The sequence below is a fragment of the Triplophysa rosa genome, linkage group LG21, assembly GCF_024868665.1.
Source record: "Triplophysa rosa linkage group LG21, Trosa_1v2, whole genome shotgun sequence".
In the NCBI taxonomy this organism is placed as follows: domain Eukaryota; kingdom Metazoa; phylum Chordata; class Actinopteri; order Cypriniformes; family Nemacheilidae; genus Triplophysa; species Triplophysa rosa.
The window spans coordinates 20,473,715-20,491,206 of NC_079910.1; the positions used below are offsets into that span (position 1 = coordinate 20,473,715).

General features: G+C 40.2%; 2 protein-coding genes across 11 annotated transcripts in view; both read left to right on the top strand.

The window, feature by feature from the left end:
* Positions 1–125: 125 nt before the first annotated feature.
* Positions 126–13,058, top strand: LOC130571827 (glutathione hydrolase 7). 3 transcript variants are annotated; one of them, XM_057363067.1, is made up of 16 exons: positions 126–233; positions 1,108–1,313; positions 1,434–1,660; positions 2,317–2,468; positions 2,640–2,754; positions 2,867–2,934; positions 7,315–7,388; positions 7,489–7,673; positions 7,826–7,913; positions 8,121–8,248; positions 8,522–8,610; positions 10,281–10,433; positions 10,522–10,639; positions 10,735–10,872; positions 10,956–11,055; positions 11,853–13,058. In XM_057363067.1, the coding sequence occupies exons 2-16, from the start codon at positions 1,115–1,117 to the stop codon at positions 12,020–12,022; spliced, it is 2,004 nt and encodes a 667-aa protein (XP_057219050.1). In that variant the 5' UTR covers positions 126–233; positions 1,108–1,114; the 3' UTR covers positions 12,023–13,058. The 3 variants fall into 3 exon arrangements, with proteins under 3 accessions (XP_057219050.1, XP_057219053.1, XP_057219051.1); XM_057363068.1 differs by lacking the exon at positions 126–233 and adding an exon at positions 687–872; XM_057363070.1 differs by lacking the exons at positions 2,640–2,754; positions 2,867–2,934 and having other exon boundaries at positions 127–233.
* Positions 13,059–14,406: 1,348 nt separating this feature from the next.
* ncoa6 (nuclear receptor coactivator 6) overlaps positions 14,407–17,492 on the top strand; it is an 87,404-nt gene continuing 84,318 nt past the window's right edge. Inside the window, exons 1-2 of one of the 8 annotated variants that reach the window (XM_057319438.1) lie at positions 14,407–14,668; positions 15,669–15,930. In XM_057319438.1, the coding sequence (XP_057175421.1) occupies positions 15,696–15,930 (235 nt within the window). In that variant the 5' untranslated portion in view covers positions 14,407–14,668; positions 15,669–15,695. The remainder of the gene's footprint in view (positions 14,669–15,668; positions 15,931–17,492) is intronic. The other 7 variants (XM_057319439.1, XM_057319437.1, XM_057319440.1 and 4 more) reach the window with 7 other exon arrangements.

Below are 17,492 nucleotides of genomic sequence, written 5' to 3' on the forward strand. Positions count from 1 at the left end.
GTGCAAGACATTAGATTTAAAGAAAAAAGCAAGTAATTCACACACTTGTTACTGAGGACATTTGGCGCACGCACGCACACACCTGCTTCTCCAGTATCTGTCCAGGAGGAACCTGTTCTGCAGGATCACATCCGCTTCTCCTCAGTTACGACGCATGCGTAAGCGTCGACACGCACATTCACAATCCATTGACTGATTTATCCGCGCTGCTGAACTCCACAGAAATTGCACATGTAAGTAGAATGGAAACACTTAGGACACTACGACACATGACGGTTCTTGCGTTTAACGTGCTTTATGGTCGACGTACACACGCGTCAAACGGACGCATCTGGCCGTAGCGTCGAATCTCTTATCTCGACGCAAGGTTTGCATTTTCAAGACATTAAACACTTACGATAATTACAACTGTTAAAAACGACCGCTGTTTCGTCGTGTATTTCAACAAAATAACGCGTCGCACCTGCACGGATGACGTCACCTGATCTTTCAGCTCTTCTGCTCTGTATCTGGCGTAAAGGCGTTCGACTTCACTTCGGCGTGTGACATTAAAGTATCGCGAGAGCGAACTACACTACGTGATTTTCTGACGCTCTCGCGATACATGGATGTCAAAAGCAGCCCGGCCTGCGCAGCGCCGCAGGAAATCGAACACACATATGGTTGATGTGTACATAGCGACTAAAACCCCAGAAATATGTGATCATTGTTCATTTATTACTGGTGCACGCAGGATGCGTCGCATTGAAAATGCTGTTTAGTCTCGTGGCGTCGCTTGTTTGTGTCTGTTAAATAAATAACGCGTGTATGGAAACGTAAGCGTTGCCGATGTGTTGACGCTGATGACCTTGCGATGTTTTCGGAGCTGTAAGGTAACGTTATCACTTGCAGAGGGATATTCATCCAGGAATGATGGAGTGTTATATTAAAACTATTAAAGTTAATATCGATAATATAGGCCACCAATGGCGATGTCAACTATAAACAAGCATCCCTCAGTCATCCGTCGTGTTTTTAAACGCAGACTCATTAAACACTGAAGAAAAGAGACCAGAGTCTGCGTGGCTTGTTGCTTCGCATCAGTCACGCAATGAAATGTGTTTTTAGGTAAAAGATGATGTACACTCCAGCAGTGGCTGATGCCGGTGTGACAGTGGTGGAGAAAGATGCGACTCTGAGCAGCGCTTACTCACCCGTGGACTACATGAGCATCACCAGCTTCCCTAGACTGCCAGAAGATGATGCTCTCTCATCAGACAACACCCTGAAATCACGCAAAGACGATGATAACTTCCTCAGCGAGCAGGACACAGGTGCGTGCGTTTTATCTATATATACACAGTATGTAATATACCCAGGGTGGTGATTCGAGATCGGTCAGATGCTGTTAGCTTGATGTTGTTGCTTAAATTCTGTCTGGTCGCTATTTGTAGATCCTGATCTGTTTCTGAAGTCAGCTCGGCTGCAGCGACTGCCCTCTTCTGCTTCGGACTTGGCAAGCCATAACGTCTCTCCACTGAGAGAGACCACCAGAGACCCATTGGCACAAGATTGCGCGTGTACACGAGATAGCCTCACCGTCATCATCACCTCCTGCTTGACCTTCGCAACTGGGGTCACTGTGGCGCTCATAATGCAGATCTACTTTGGGGAACCACAGGTGCCGTGGGTTATTACCCCAAAATTATTAACAGCGCTTGGTTTCACATTTAGGAAAAACAGTGTCGTTAACCAGGTCATTTTTAGGTTTATTTTACACCGTTGTATGCAGTAGTAGTGAGCTGTCACACAGTATATTCAGGTCTGGACATCTTGGCTCACTCAATCTGCTTTGCGAAACATTGGCGGTCTGGGAATGAAAGGAGTAGCGTCATTTTTATCTTTTAAAAATGATCATCCTGGCATGGTCCCCAGGACCTTTACAAAGGCACACGACTCTATAAAAGGGCCTGTGATATGCTTTGACAGCATACAAAGGGTTGGAAATATTATGTTCCCACTCTGGCGTTTAGCAGCCTCCTTTTACAAATGGTGACCGTTTATTTGTTTGAAATGTCAGTACACTGGGCTTATGTTATTATGAAATATTCATCTTCCGAACAAAATTATGATTAAAGATGCATCATGACTTTTCGGGTGACAGAAAGTGATGTGATTATGAACGTTTACTGAGGGAAAAAATCCTTTGGGCATTCGTTTCACGGAATTTTATTGGACAAGAATAAGATGAAGAATCTGCTTACAGTATTTGAAAGTGACATTTTCTTCCAGTCTGATGAGGTTTTCCTGTTTGACGATTGTCTCGTACTTTTCCAGGTGTACACTCAAGCCGCAGTAGTAACGGATGTGGCGCGCTGCACGTCTCTGGGCTTTGACGTGCTGGGCAAGCAAGGATCAAGTGTAGATGCTGCCATAGCCGCCTCTCTCTGCCTGGGCATTGTTCATCCCCACACCTCAGGCATCGGCGGGTACGAGTGCCAGCTCTTGAGTTTCACAAAAGACTGTTGATTTCAGAGAGCAACGTAAAAGATCAAAAGCTATGCGAGTTTCAGAAGAAGACATGTGAAAAACGTAGAGAATTGGATTTTATGGTTGTCTAATTCAAAACAGCAAGTGACTGTTGTTTACTTGCTTCCCAGTGGTGGCGTGATGCTAGTCCATGACATCCGTAAGAATGAAAGCCGAGTCATTGACTTTCGTGAGACCGCACCGTTTGCCATCCACAAGAACTTGATGTTCAATGTTAGTCAAAGGGTAAAGGTTTATTCAGATCAGCTTTCCTCTCGTCTCCGGTAGACATAATATCTGCTTTGTTTACTTACTGCATTTATTGACAGTAATTGTGCTGTGTTTTTTTGTCTGTCAGTCAGGTCTGTTAGTGGCCACTCCGGGCATGCTCAGTGGACTACATCAAGCTCATCAGCTGTATGGAAGGTACATCTATAGTCAGACAGAGCAAGACTTTTGACTGTTAGCTAACAAGGCCGATTATATCCTGTCCATCAAAAAGGGGCGGAACACGTTGGAAAGGGCCATTTACATTATAATTATAATGATAACTGTAACTTAAACTTTATTTGCATCCACACCAGCGGACGATCGATAACTGTACAGTATGTTTATTCTAAGCGCGTGCGCTGCAGTGTTCCCAGTCACTAAAATGAATGTAGATGACCTGCTCCTGATGCTTTCGTTTTCATTCCCCAGCGTCTTTTCTCCAAAATATGACCGCAAAGGCTGGATGCTCTCTCTGAAGGATGATGGTGCGCTTGTGTCTGGGAACCCGCGTTGCGATCATCTATACACTTTACACCGTGTCTACACCGGACATCGTGCTGCGACACGTGGCTTGTTCTAATGGGATTGTCGCATCGCGCCACATTCAGTGTGGACAAGATGTAAAATTATAATGGGTTCTAATGGGTTCTATTGTCTTTTGTCGCGTCGCGTCGCATTGTGCCGTGTCTGGTGTTAATTAAGATCATTATCAAAAATAGATTTTATGTAGATTATACACTATTCGTAATCCCGAAACTAGGTGCTACTGCTAAGACCCGTCTGATTTCATTTTTCCATGTTTTCTTTAGTTCTCTGTCCTGTGGAAATTAGTGAAATGATGTGTTTTTTGTGTTTTGATGGATGAACAAACAGCATCCCGTTACAAATCAATGCAGTGTAATGCAGCGCTCTGGACTTTTATCCCTCTCAGCCTCATTATAAAATCCACATGGCGGCAGCCTGAATAAGGTGTATAGCTGTACATTAGAGATCCACCAGAGCAGGGCCGTAGCTGAGGAGTTCTGGGCTCACTGAAAAAATAGTGATGTGGGCCCCAAAATGCACATTAAATAAAAAAATTGATAGCAAACACTAAGGGTATTAAAACCATTTTTATTAGTAATGAACATTGAAATAAAAATGAAAAATACATGAATTATGAGTGAATGTCAGTTTAACTGATCTTTAAGCTTTGATGACCTTTCACATCACTAGACCTAGGATGAACCAAAATCCCAGTGTCTGACCTTTTTGTTGGCAAAGTCATTTATGATGTCTTGTAAGTCCAGCTGTCTGCTGAGTGGGCTTTCAATTGAAAGTCGAGCAAGGCTATTAAACCTTTCCTGAGTTTGGGTAGACCTGAGAAAGTTTTTGACAAGTTTCAACTTGCTGAAATATTATATATGATGTTGTTCATTAATATTATTGGTGCATTATTGTGTTTTATATTTCTAAGGTTGCTTAATTTAATACACTGTTGGGCTGTTTTTATCTACATGAGTGTTTCAAATAGTCAGAAACGTCTCTGGGTGTCGTACAGGAGCAGCAGGTGATGCAAATCTTAATTCCGTTCGCTTCGTGGACTTCTGAGGCTGCTTCCTTTAAAGACAGAGACCTCGTCGACCTTAGAAGGTTGCAGCCTTCGAATTGGGACACAGCTACAGTCTGCAAATGTGGCATTATACACAGACTTAAGATGTCTCACTTTATTCTCAAAGCCAGCTGTAAGTCCTGGGTATATTTGGGCACATCCTTAGCTTCTGCAATGAGGGAGGCTTCTGCAAAAAGACTATCCCATGAGTCAGGCCAAACCTCCATCTCTTCCTTTAATGCCTGTATGTTGCTTATTTCAACGTTCATTGAAATTGTTCCTGATTGCAGAATTAGGTTTCTGCTTTCAATGGACTAATATTTCCTTCCATACAGTGGGAAGAAGTATGGCTTTGAAGAACATGAAGTACTATTTTAGACAACTGGCCTCTGACCTGGCTTCATTGGTTAAACTGCACATAGCAAGGATGCTGTCCAAAGCTTTTATGACCGATGGTCATAAAGTGGTTTGCCACAGGTTTAACTGCAGCTGTACGTGCACTTCACCATGTCTCTGACAAGCGTTGAAGGGAGCAGCCTGTTTGTACTTTAAGGATTTCCCACCGCTCTGGCCTTGCACTAAAGCTTTCCCGTGGCTCAGTGGTTAGAGCATAGCGCAAGCAACGCCAAGGTCATGGGTTCCATCCCAGGGGATTGGACATAGTCAGAAACAAATGTATAATGCAATGGAATGTAAGTCGCTTTGGATAAATGAGCTGCCAAATGCATAAATGGAACATGTAAATGTAAAGAGATTGTATAAGCGGTTCAAACAGCCAACAGCTGCTTGTACCCCAACAAGATTCAAAGAATGTGAGGCGCAGGGTGAATATGTTGCGAGAGGGTTTTTAATTGCAGCCTGAACCCCTTTTCACTTTGCCTGACATATTTGCCCCATTGTCAAATCCTTGTCCCATGCAGTCTGAAATATCAATGCTCCTCTTCAATATAATTTCTGATATTTCTCGGCCAGTCTTTCTATTGAAAGCTTTGAATTGTAAATAAAACACTCAATTGTCTCCCACAGATCATTCTACTTCTTTGTTACAGATCTTAACAGAATCACATTTCGCTCTATATGAGAAATCTCAGGAGTTCACAAATCACAAATCACAGAATAATAAATTCCTTTGCGTACATCACCTGTCTGTGGTCCCACTGAATGCAACGTCTCTTGATGCCAAAAAAAGTGTGACATCCAATATTCATTAAAGATTGTGTTGTTTTTTTCAACTTCCAGCTGTTTTTGTTTTTGCAAGCTGCTATCTATTCCTTTGGCTTCTATCAAAGAATATTTCCCATTTTTTTCCTCTTCAGGTAGCATGTTTTGTGTGCCTTACTTGCTTCATGGGAAAGACATTTGTCGTACGTTCACCGCCATTTTAGATCTGTTGTTTTGTACCCCTCTTTAGTGTTTAGCACATTAGTCAATGTCTTTTTGGGGTCAACAGGTGAAGAGCATGCATGGCGCCAACAATCAGTGTTTTCTTGACTGTAATAAATTATATAATCAGCCAACAAGTCCGTAAATCTTGTGACGTTCGACGGGTCATTTCCTTTACTGCGTGTTGTACAAACCAACACTATTACAATAGCGCAAAAAGACAGCGACTTTGACTTCGTAATAATCGTTCGGTCTGTGGTGGTGCGCGTTGGTACAGTAACGAGAAAATGATTTGACAATACCGGCAACGATAGTCAGTTGGACAGCAAAATGACTAACCTTTCTTGGTAAAGAAAATCTTAATAGACTGTGATAAAGCAGTTCTTTCTGGCATCCCTCTCCTTCCTTTCATGACATTTCTTACACCCGGATTTATGCTTTCTTTTCCCCAACATTTTTACTCAGTCTCTTGCTCTTTCATTACGGAATGTCATTTTGGAATTCAACTATCGCCTCAAGTCTGATTGGTTCCGTTTACGAGCTGGGGTGGGAGTTAGAATCTTATTGGGTTCCTCTGATGTTTGTTAGTAGCCAAGCTGACGAATTGATTGGATCAGACTAAACCATTCTTTTAAGAGAAGCAGAGATTTAAAAAAATGACCAGGTTGAGTGGCCTAATGGTTAGAGAGTCGGACTCGTGACCAGAAGCTTGCCGGTTCGATTCCCAGGGCCAGTGGGTAACGACTGAGGTGCCCTTGAGCAAGGCACCTTATCCCTACTTGCTCCCCGGGCGCTGCAGTGATAGCTGCCCACTGCTCCGGGTGTACGTGTGATCACCACTTGCTGTGCGTGTGTTCACTACTCTCTGGATGGGTTAAAAGCAGAGGTCACATTTCGGGTATGGGTCACCATATCTGACTAATAGGTCACTTTCATAGTCTAGAAATATAGGCTAAAAATATTTACAACATGGGGAAAATATAGTGTAACTGGTGGATTTTGTGTAATTGTCACCACCTTTCACCCCACTAGCGACGGCCCTGTGCCAGAGTCTGTTTGACAGTATGTTTTATAGTTCACTAGCTGGAAAAAAAAACTATCCCACATCCATAACGTTGTTGTCGTCTGAACCCCGCTATTCTCCTAACGATTTTTAAAACTTAATTTTTTATAATTACTGTTATCGTTGTAATGTCAACGGACCTGAACTCATGTTGTGTGCAGTATTAATTTGAATGGGTTGTAGCTTTTAAGCTCTGCGCTGCTCGAATTTCAACTTTTAACATAAAACTCGGAATATGACGAGTTTGTTAAAGTTAGGGATACAATGCCTTAAAAGCTAAACCATCAGTATTGGCAGTTGTCAGTCATTCTAACTGATCGAACATCGGTGTCAGCACAGAATTTTTGTATCTGTGCATGCCTACTTTGATAATTGACTTGCCCTCTAGTCATTCCAAACCTGTATGAACTCCAAACAAATGGCTGGATTTTTATCCTTATAGTTGTGATGCACATTGACTTCAGTCTGTATGTAACAGAGTAATCTTATTTTACACTAGAATGCAGTGGAAAGAGCTTGTCACCACGGCTGCGGATGTCGCCAGGAATGGATTCAACGTTACGCACGAACTGGGTGAGAGTGCGGCACACCTGTGCTATAGCTGACTGTCCGTTCCTCCCGTTCAAATCAGTTTGGAAGAGCACTTGAGTCTGAGTTTCAAATCTGTTCACAGCTGATGCGTTGTCTAAACTGAAAGGCCAAAATGTGTCGGAAACCTTCAGAGATATCTTCCTGCCGAACGGGCAGAGTCCACTCTTCATGAGACGTCCGGATTTAGCTGACGTTTTGGACAAGATTGCAGCCAATGGGATCTCAGAGTTCTACCGTGGGAATCTGACACAGGAGATGACGTCTGTGGTACGTCTAAGCTTGTCCACAACAACAGGCACTCACTCGTTCGCATTTTTATTGGTGATCAACTGCATGTGCCGCTTTACTTTGTGTTTGCTAGTATTAACTAACATTAGCGATTGCCTGATTTGCTGTCATCTGCTGTGCTTCTGTGATAGGTTCAGGCGAAAGGAGGTGTGCTGAAAGAGGAAGACTTTAGAAACTACAGCACCATCCTACAGAAGCCACTGCAAAGTCTTTATCAAGGTAAATAGTGCTCGTGCCATTTAAAAAAAAATAAGGCTAAGCAGGCACGTCTGTACAGACGGATCCCTTCATCCAGAACGCCACATCCAGCCTTGTTTTGCACATACTGTTGGATGAGAAATGCAGTCTTAAGAGTTGTATTTGGTGAATAAAAATGAAAATGTTTCGCGGCAGTGTGTTTATGGAAGGGTTTGTCGATGCTAACAGGTCACCGGGTATTGGCCGCTCCTCCGCCCCACGCGGGAGCCGCTCTGCTCTCCGCTCTAAACATCCTGGAGGGATATAATATCACAAACCAGGTGCCGAGGAACAGACTTCACCACTGGATCGCTGAGGTACGGCTTTGTTGGTTGGATGGCATTGTTGGTACTTGGCTTATACGTAGCACTACTCCACGTGCAGCTCTATTACTTCATTTGTAGCTTTCCTGTAGCTCAGTGGTTAGAGCATGGCATTAGCAATGCCAAGGTTGTGGGTTCGATCCCAAGGATTGCACATACTTAGAAACAAATGTGTAGTATAATGCAATGTATGTCGCTTTTAAAGCGTCTGCCAAATACGTAAATGTAAAAGTAATTTCTGTACGTTTGATTTCCCGTGACATGTAGTCTTTGAAGATTGCCTTGTCCCAGGCTAGTGGACTTGGGGACCCGATGTTTAATGCTTCCGTCTCAGATGTTGTGGCACAGATGCTCAGGTGATTCGTGTTATTGGCTTTTGAAATTGTATAGGTTAAAGAAACGTTCGAGGTAAACTGTCTGTAAATGCATGTATACATATATACAGTGCAAAAGTATTCATACCCCCCTTAATGTTTCTCACATTTTGTTATGTTGCTGCTCTGTTCAAATAGATTACTACTTCAAATAGATTTTTTGCAACATGAATCTACACTCTGTTAACCATAATGACTAAACAAAAAACAGATTTGTGACAAATGTACAACAAATAAAAAACTGAAAAATTTAATTGCATAAGTATTCATACACTTTTTAGAAACACTTGAAATTGAACTTAGAAGCATTCCAGTTTTGCTTATTAATGTACTCTTCAGGTGGAGTTCACCTGTGGCAAATTCAATAGAATAAGTATGATTTGGAAAGGCTCACACCTCTTAATAAAAGGTTGAATATCTGAAAATGCACATCAGAGCAAAAACAAGTCATGAGGTCAAAAGAACTGCCAGTAGAGCTCTGAGACAGGATTTGATCAAGATACAGATCTGGGAAAGACTACAATTATTAATCTGCTGTATTGTGAAGGTTCACAGAAGCATGTAGACTCCAAAAATGGAAAAGAAAAAGAAACAACCAGATCTCTTACTTGAGCTGTCCTCCTGGAGAAACTGAACAATCGATGGAGAAGGGTCTTGGTTAGAGCAGTGACCAAGAAGCTGATTGACACTCTGGTTGAGCCTCATGATCATATATGGAGAAAGGAGAAACTTACAGAAGGACAAACATCACCGCAACACTCCACCAATCTGGGCTTTATGAAAGAGTGGCCAAACTCAAGCGTCTCCTCAGTGAAGACACATAAAAAAACACTTTCAAACGATCAGAAACAAGATGCTTGAAACTACGATTCATCAGACCAGAGAATCATGTCCGGAGGAAACTAAGCATTGCTCATTACAGTAAATAAGTGTGGTGGGAACAGCATCACGCTGCGAGGTGTTTTTCAGCAGCAGGGACTGAAGGAATGCTCGACGGCACAAAGTACAGACGTACTCTTAATGAAAACCTAGTCCAGCGCATTCAGAACCTCAGACTGGCCTGAAGGTTTGTTCTCCAACAGGACAATGATCCTAAGCACAATGCAAGAGTGACTTATGGACAACTCTGTCAATGTCCTTGATTGGTCCAGCCAGTGCTTGGGCTTGAACCCAACTGAACATCTCTGTAGAAACCTGAAAATGTCTGTCTACTGATGGTCTCCATCCAACCTGACAGTTGAGTTGAGTTGAGTTGAGTTGAGTTGAGTTGAGTTGACTCAACCAAGTATTGAGTTAAGGGTAGGAATACTTATGCAATGTACTTAATTCTGTTTTTTATTTGTAGTAATAAACATAATTACCATAGTTACGTTTGTGTTATTTTGAGTTGCGATGAGCTTGCTTTTGTTATAAAAGGTGGAGGAACGATTATTACAAATATAAAGAGACAGAGTTTGTTTAGTACAGTAGGAGTAGTTTAGTGGTGTGTACAATTGTTCCATGTAGTCATGCAATAAATTTGAGGTCATTCAGGCTAAATGCATATTAAAAATTAAATCATGACCAAAACATCACAGCACCTCTGTGTGTCATTTTTTCAATTCCAGTGACATGATGTTGACTAACTTAAAAGTGTCCCGTTGGTTTCTCAGTAAAAGTCAGGCTTCCCTGTTCCGTCAAAAGATCAACGACTCACGTGCGTCTCTCGCCAAAAATTACGTGACGTCGTACAAGCTGCAGGACGGTGCCGTGGCTAGCCAGGTGGTGATTATGGGCACAGACGATTTGATAGTATCTGTTATGAGGTAGGTCACAACACAGAGCTGGATCAGTAAAGCCTGATGTTAAAATGATTTGGTTTGCAGCATATATGAATGATTTTCATACATACAGCTCACTGAACCGGCCTTTTGGAAGCTACATTGTGACGCCTTCCGGGATCCTTCTTAACAGTCAGATTCTAGATTTCTCCTGGCCCAATAAAACCCATGACTCGGCGGAGTTAAATCCGGTATGCCTTGGTGCTTCACGTATGACATAAACAGATGTTTTAATACGTCATGCCTGAATTGCCGGCCGTGAATATTTGTTGCGTTTTATCGTCAGCTTAACATCGTTGAGCCAGGGAAGAGACCCGCCTCCTTCTTGATGCCCATTACAGTGAGACCCTCCATTGGCCTGTGTGGCACTTACATCGCCCTGGGTTCCTCTAACGCTGACCGGGCCCTTAGCGGCATCACTCAGGTAAAGTGTCATTTTTGTGGCAGATGGGCTATAAAGAAGTTTATATTTCACTGTGACTTCATGAGCGGCTGTGTTTCTTTCAGGTTTTAGTTAATGTTCTATCATCACGCAAAAACATGAGCGACAGTCTATCTTACGGCAGGCTCCATCCTCTCATACAAACCAACACCCTCCTGGTAGACTGTAAGTGCTCTACTGTTGACTTTGTCTGTTTGACTTTTGTTTTAAATGTGTTTTCAATAACAAAAGGGCAGTTGATTGGGCAAGGCAGATTTATGATGCGGTAACGTCCAAACGCATCATGACATCGTGAACATACCGTACGTTGCGATAAGCGTGCTTATCTTGTACAGAACTTGTCATCCAACATAAAATGCAGACATGTGCACGATAGCACCATATAGTCACATAAATGTAACAAAATCTGTTAACAATAATTGGTTCACTGTACTGTATAAAATCAAAAATGTGTAACTTATTTTAATGACCAAAAATGAAATGTTCAGGGAAAAAAACTAAAGCCAGATTTATTATACGAAGAACAATGAGTGCATGTTATCTCAATATTTATCACTTTAATCCTTTCTTTTTATGTTTTTCATTTGTATGTTTATAATTCATTCAAGAGAAATAAGTTTAGAAACCATGTCCTAAACCGTTTCCATTTTGGGTGGGCTTATCCTCGAAACCAGTGTTATTTATTTAACACATTTTGATTGTTTTCCTATTGCTAGGAAATAATGACATGTCCCAATTTCGGTAACAGGGTAACTGTGAATCTCATCATATAAAATAAACGATTACAACAATCATTAACATTTTCATCATCTGTGAATTTTTGTTGAATTCAGCTAAGTGCCAAATGTGACTCCATGGATGATAAAACCAGCAAAATACTTTGTTCATGACGATGTGACACTGGATATGTTTGTGTTTTTGAGTGGAATTCCTTTTTAACTTGAGTCTTTTTATTTGTGAAGCTAAATTTTTACAGGCCGATGTGGAGTCTCTCACAAAGTTGGGCCATAAGGTGGAGAAGGTGGACATCATCTCACTGGTAGAAGGAACCAGGAGAACCAATGACCTGATCATAGGTGTGAAGGACCCTCGCAGCACTGACGCCTCTGCTCTGGCCATGTCTATGCCCTAGAATCCATCACATATCCTGCTCTGTGTGCACTGGTTACATGTATCGTTTGTGACATAATTGATCCAAGCTGCTATCGCTGCCACAAATGCATATAGAAACATGCACGTGATGTGTCTACTTGTTCAATACAGCAAGATTTCAGCTTGGTTTTTATTTTTTACTCAAACAATTTTACAACTACAATTCATGTCACTATATGTTACAAAGGAACGATTTTAATTTAAGCACGTATAGGACACATACAGTACCTGTCAGACGTTTGGAAACACAAACTTGATTCATTTCTATAGCTGATGTTATTTTTATTAAACATATAATCAAATAGCACTCTTCCATTAAATATATACAATTTCAATTGTACTGTAGGTGCAATTACATCATATTTGTTCAAAATCCTAATCTGAGGAACAAACTCTTGTCAAATAAATCCAAACATTTGACAGGTACTGTATGCTTATAATGATTAGTTCCTCCAGGATTATGTAGACTATTAGAAAGGTTTTTCAAGGAGTGGGCATTTTTACTTAAATTAAGGACCTTTACAAACGCTACTTGAAAGTTTTAACGTTGCATATTATTTATTGATGATTCTGGGTTTGGGTTTATTTAATAGTTGTTTTTTGTTACCATAGTAAATAGTCTTAACGGTAAATTGATAGATAAAAGTTCCAGCATTCAATGGAGAAAGTTAACATGAAGGGAAGAAGCTAACAAAGTGTATTAAAAAACATGAGGCCTTAAGGGTACATTATGGGAATAGGATGGATTTGCTTGTAATGTCAGACGAAACCTTTGTGTGCAATACAATATCAGCATAATTTCTTCCTTGAGCGCAATTGTGTTAATACAGTACTTTAATCATTTTTAAAAGGACACATTGTTGCGTGCTGTATCATGAATGTAAAAACCGTGTAATGAATATTTGAATAGTGTGCAGTACTGTTGTTTTTCTCCCGAGTGACAATTCTGTTTAATTCTGCGTTCCAGACATGCCATGAGTTTCCAATAAATAGGCACTTTGTGTATTTCTTGTGTCCAGGAGCGTCATGCACCTATTTCTTTTAAGGGGGTACAGTGTGCACAACACACAGAAACATGTCCTGTACATTTAAAGCAATATTATAGAGAATATCTATTAAGTGTATTCAAAACATCCCACAAATCATTGCGAGAATTAAGTTACAACACTATCTGATTGATATATGGTAAATGCATTAGTCTGGTGTATTTTGAGAACAATTATCTACAATTGTGTGCTATAGTAGTAAAAGAGTCATTGTTTCCATACAAATGAACATAGAGCACAAAAGTAAAAGCAAATAAAAATGTAGCAAAGTGGTTACCCTTTGTTAAACTGCGTTTAATATAGATTTATTATCCATTACAAAATTCCTTCCATTATGAAACGGGAATGTATAATGCAATATGATACATAATATAATCATTTAAGTGCATCTATTTCTTTATATGACAAGTGTCAATTATTATTATTTAATATATTGTATATATTATTTGAACTAATGTCCCACTCTATGTATTACCAAATCTATATTAAATGATTTAATATATTATTGATAGTGAATTTAGACTATTGTCAGTCTTTGCACCCTGAAATTGAACTGTAGCATAAAAGTTCATGGGTCCAGTTCTCGCACCCGCGTTTGGTCGCGGGGTCTAAATGAAAGTGGGTGACAAATGCTTTGCCTAAACTACGGCGCATACTGGCATAGAACGAGTCTTGTTTCCGTGAGCCGAGCTCCCGACCGCGCGCAGACGCTGATTGGCTTACATCGTTAGCCGCGCTGTTGCTTCTGTCGCCGGATTGGTAAATGTTAAGCTCCTGTACGTGATCAAAACGGCGAAAATCTCCCAAAGAGGACAAGGGTGCAGCTCGCTGATATAGTGTCTTCCAATAGAATCATGCAACTGATTAATTAGATGCCGTCTAGAAACTCGTCGTTTGGAGGTTGCATACACAATTGTCTATGTTAAAAAATCTGAGGGGGGACTTGCCTCTGAATGGGCATGACGCCTCTGCAAGTCTTAGTTGGTCTAATGTTAGTTGGTTCATAACATTTCTTTCTTGGATTTATTTAATTCTTTATTTAATAAAGATATATATTCAGCCTGAATTTTACTGGAAAGTGCTAAACGAATTTAAATTGAGGATTATTTTACACAAGGTGTCTAGTAGAAGTTCGAAACCTTATTTTAACATTTTAAATTATCGTAATGAACTACAACAATCTAGGATGGAATATTTTAAATACAAAACTTCTACCACAAAAGTGACGTCACACTCAGCTGGTCCCATCGGCCATAAATTTATTTAAGCTGTACAAAAGAACACATTGTGGAGCAAACAACAGACGCATAACAAAACAAAAATAATATATGAAAAATGGGGAAATCATAGACAGGGAAATCCGCCACGCCTCTTTAGTTATGTGATGAATGTGGTAGCTTTTTTTGTCACGTTATTTTTGTGATCACAACCTCTTGTGCGTCTGTACAGTAGAAAGGACTTCTACGTCACATCGGGCACGCGCACCTCGCTGAACTTGCACAGTTGCCTCGAGAGCGCGCTGTTAGCATTTGTTAGCATATCTGTTTACTGCAATAAATCACTCCTGATGGATTAAATCGGTAAGGTCTTGTCGCATTATTTCAAGTTTTTTCAAATACTTTTACTAAATTGGCATTTAAGTGTCCAAAATGCATGAAAATGTGAGGTATATTTATGTGATACTGACCAGTGAGGCTAACTTAGGGTGTTTGTGTAGCTAATACACTAGCATAAGTAACGTGAAATGTGAAGCATTATGAACATGTATTCTTTTTACTATGATGATGATATTATTGGGAGTTTATGTACTACATTTTATCTTTAAAATCATTTTATGTTGTGTTATTAGTCTTGAGCGGAGGCGATTTGGTTTGTCTTTGTTTTGGTAGGGCTAATGCTAATGCTAGAGAAATAATAATGCATAATAAACATCTAAAGTTCTTTACACATAATAAACCATTAACAGATCATTCGTTTGATGCTGGTAGTATTTTAGTTGTTTGGTGTCTTATTCTCTGTGTTTGTGTGTTTATTTAAAGCCACATTTTTTATTAGTAAATGCTGGGCTGATATACCATCTGACATGTCATGAATTAACGTTATAACAGGAGAGTATTATGGGCTCATTAGCATGAGGTTGTATGCTACAGGTATTATTTGTGCGTGCGTGCGTGTGTGAAGGGGATTGTTCAGGTTGTGTGCATAATTCAACTGCGTTGTAGAGTTTCGTCATACTTTAGTATTAGGCTGTTTCTTCTCTTTTTAATAACTGCATGGTAATTGCATTGCCAGCCGTTTTAAAACAAGCACTACTACAGCTTGTCAGTGTACTGTAGGTAGTACAAGAGAATACTATAGTTTGCTACAGTAAATACTACAGTGCTCTACCAGGTTTTTTTCCCCGTGGGCCTTCCACAAAATTCGCTGATTATATATGACATATATTAAGATGATAGTAAATATGTTGTATTTGTTATCCCCTTCCGTTGGCAAGCATTGCTGTAAATGAACTAATCTCTTTCTATGTGTACCTGGCACCTGCATATTTTGAACTGACGATGCTGATTTTTTTTTAACAAGTGTTGCAGAGTCTTTCGGTGAAGAGATATGGTGCATCCACGAGGCTCGTCTGAGTGCTCCTGGGAAGCCCAAGCCCTTCAAGCTGTCTCATGCACAGATCACAACTCCGGAGTGGAAGATGGAGACGAGAGAACCGACAGCCCTCCTTTCCCTGTGGAAAACGCCACCATATATGTGGCTTTCAAAGGGAATATGACCGATGAGGACTTTCAGAACAAGCTGGATGCCATCTTAAACAGAATTCCAGATATGCTTTTGCTAGGTCGGTCTTTGGTCTAAACCTATATGCCCAGTAGCAATGCACTGATGATCAGAAACACTTTTTTATGCCTTAAAAAGATTTTAATCAATGTCCCAGATTCTGTCATTTCAAATCAGACTTGCGTAGCTATTATTTCCTTACACTGACAGTTCATTGGGATCACATTAGCCAAGGTCCTGAAATGACAAAAAAAAAAACACTATAGTTATTATGTCTTGTAAGTCGTCTGAAGCTGTATGGTATGATGAGGATAAGACAGAGATGTTAATGTAAATGATGATTCACTGATAATCTTCCCCATTTGTCAATGACATGTCACGTTCTGTTTGACAGACATGAGCACCAGTGACCTGGTACAACGCTTCATCACTCTAATGAAATCTAAATGCGGATGTGAAAGATGTTTTAACGATTAATTAGCTGTCAATGGTTTTGTATGGATAATTACATTTTGTCCTGTTCATTAAACAAAGCTATCATTTGGACTACTTCAACAGCATTGTTAGGGATTTGACCTTGTTGATCTATGTTGAATACAGACTTGCTAGGCAAAAAATTCCTATAAATACTGTTTGAGGTTCAGGTTATTTTCAAAAAATGGTGTTTTGTTTTAGAAATATAAAGTATGCCTAGTTCTTCCTAATATCAATGAAGGCTCTTGATGTGGCTCGCTAGGTTCTTTTTATTTAGTTCACTTTATTGGCCAGTAATAGCTTACTTGGCTGACCCAGTAACAAAACACAGAACACATCCAACTTCATGTTGTTAAGGAGACTTATTGCCTAAAGTATGGATGATTATTCTGTACATCCGTATTGTGTGGAACTCTAATAGCTTATTTTATTGTACAGGTCATTGGTTGACTTTTCTTTTAGAAGTCTTATTTCAGTCCTAAACGATTTTTGCGTTCCAAAAACATTTACTCTACGTTTCTGCATTTCTGCAATTTTTGGAATCCACATTGGATAAAAACTGAAAAATTCATTGAATGGTTCAAACATCTAACAGTTAGGGGTGGGAATCCTTTGGTCCCTCACGATTCAATTCAGAATCAATTCTGAGGGTCAAGACTCGATTTTAGAATCGATTCTCGATGTACTAATTTGCATATGTGTGACGTCATTACGTCGCATTTACGCTCCCAGTCAGACTAGTGTTGGCACTTTTGCTTCTAGTCTCTGGACTGTCACATTCTGTATTAAAATGCAAAACTGCCCAGTGAAGCCGTTCTCATTTACATACTTTCTGTTTCTCTTGTCAGATGTTAAAATAAGTATAATATAGTTTTTTAATTAACGCGACTAATTAATACTACATGTTAACCGGTGTCCGAATTTTTCATGACACCGGCAGTAAGTTCAGGAATTGCCTGATCGTCTTACAAAATCATCATACACATATGGAGCAGTGGATTCATCTAATGCAGCGCACCCAGCACCTCTTGTAACAAACTGTGCATATTTACAGAAGTATGTTCATGTTCTCATGTCTTAACAGTTAGTGACAGGTTTTGGGGAAACCGCTATTTGCACTCATTTAGTGACAACTATGCTGCGGCCCAG

What these genes read in the sequence shown, in the direction of transcription:
- LOC130571827 (XM_057363067.1), top strand. Translation starts at nt 1,115, where the DNA reads ATGATGTACACTCCAGCAGTGGCTGATGCCGGTGTGACAGTGGTGGAG. An exon ending in ACTGCAAAGTCTTTATCAAG is followed by an intron (nt 7,914 to 8,120) that starts GTAAATAGTGCT and finishes CGATGCTAACAG; the next exon opens with GTCACCGGGTATTGGCCGCT. An exon ending in TTGATAGTATCTGTTATGAG is followed by an intron (nt 10,434 to 10,521) that starts GTAGGTCACAAC and finishes TCATACATACAG; the next exon opens with CTCACTGAACCGGCCTTTTG.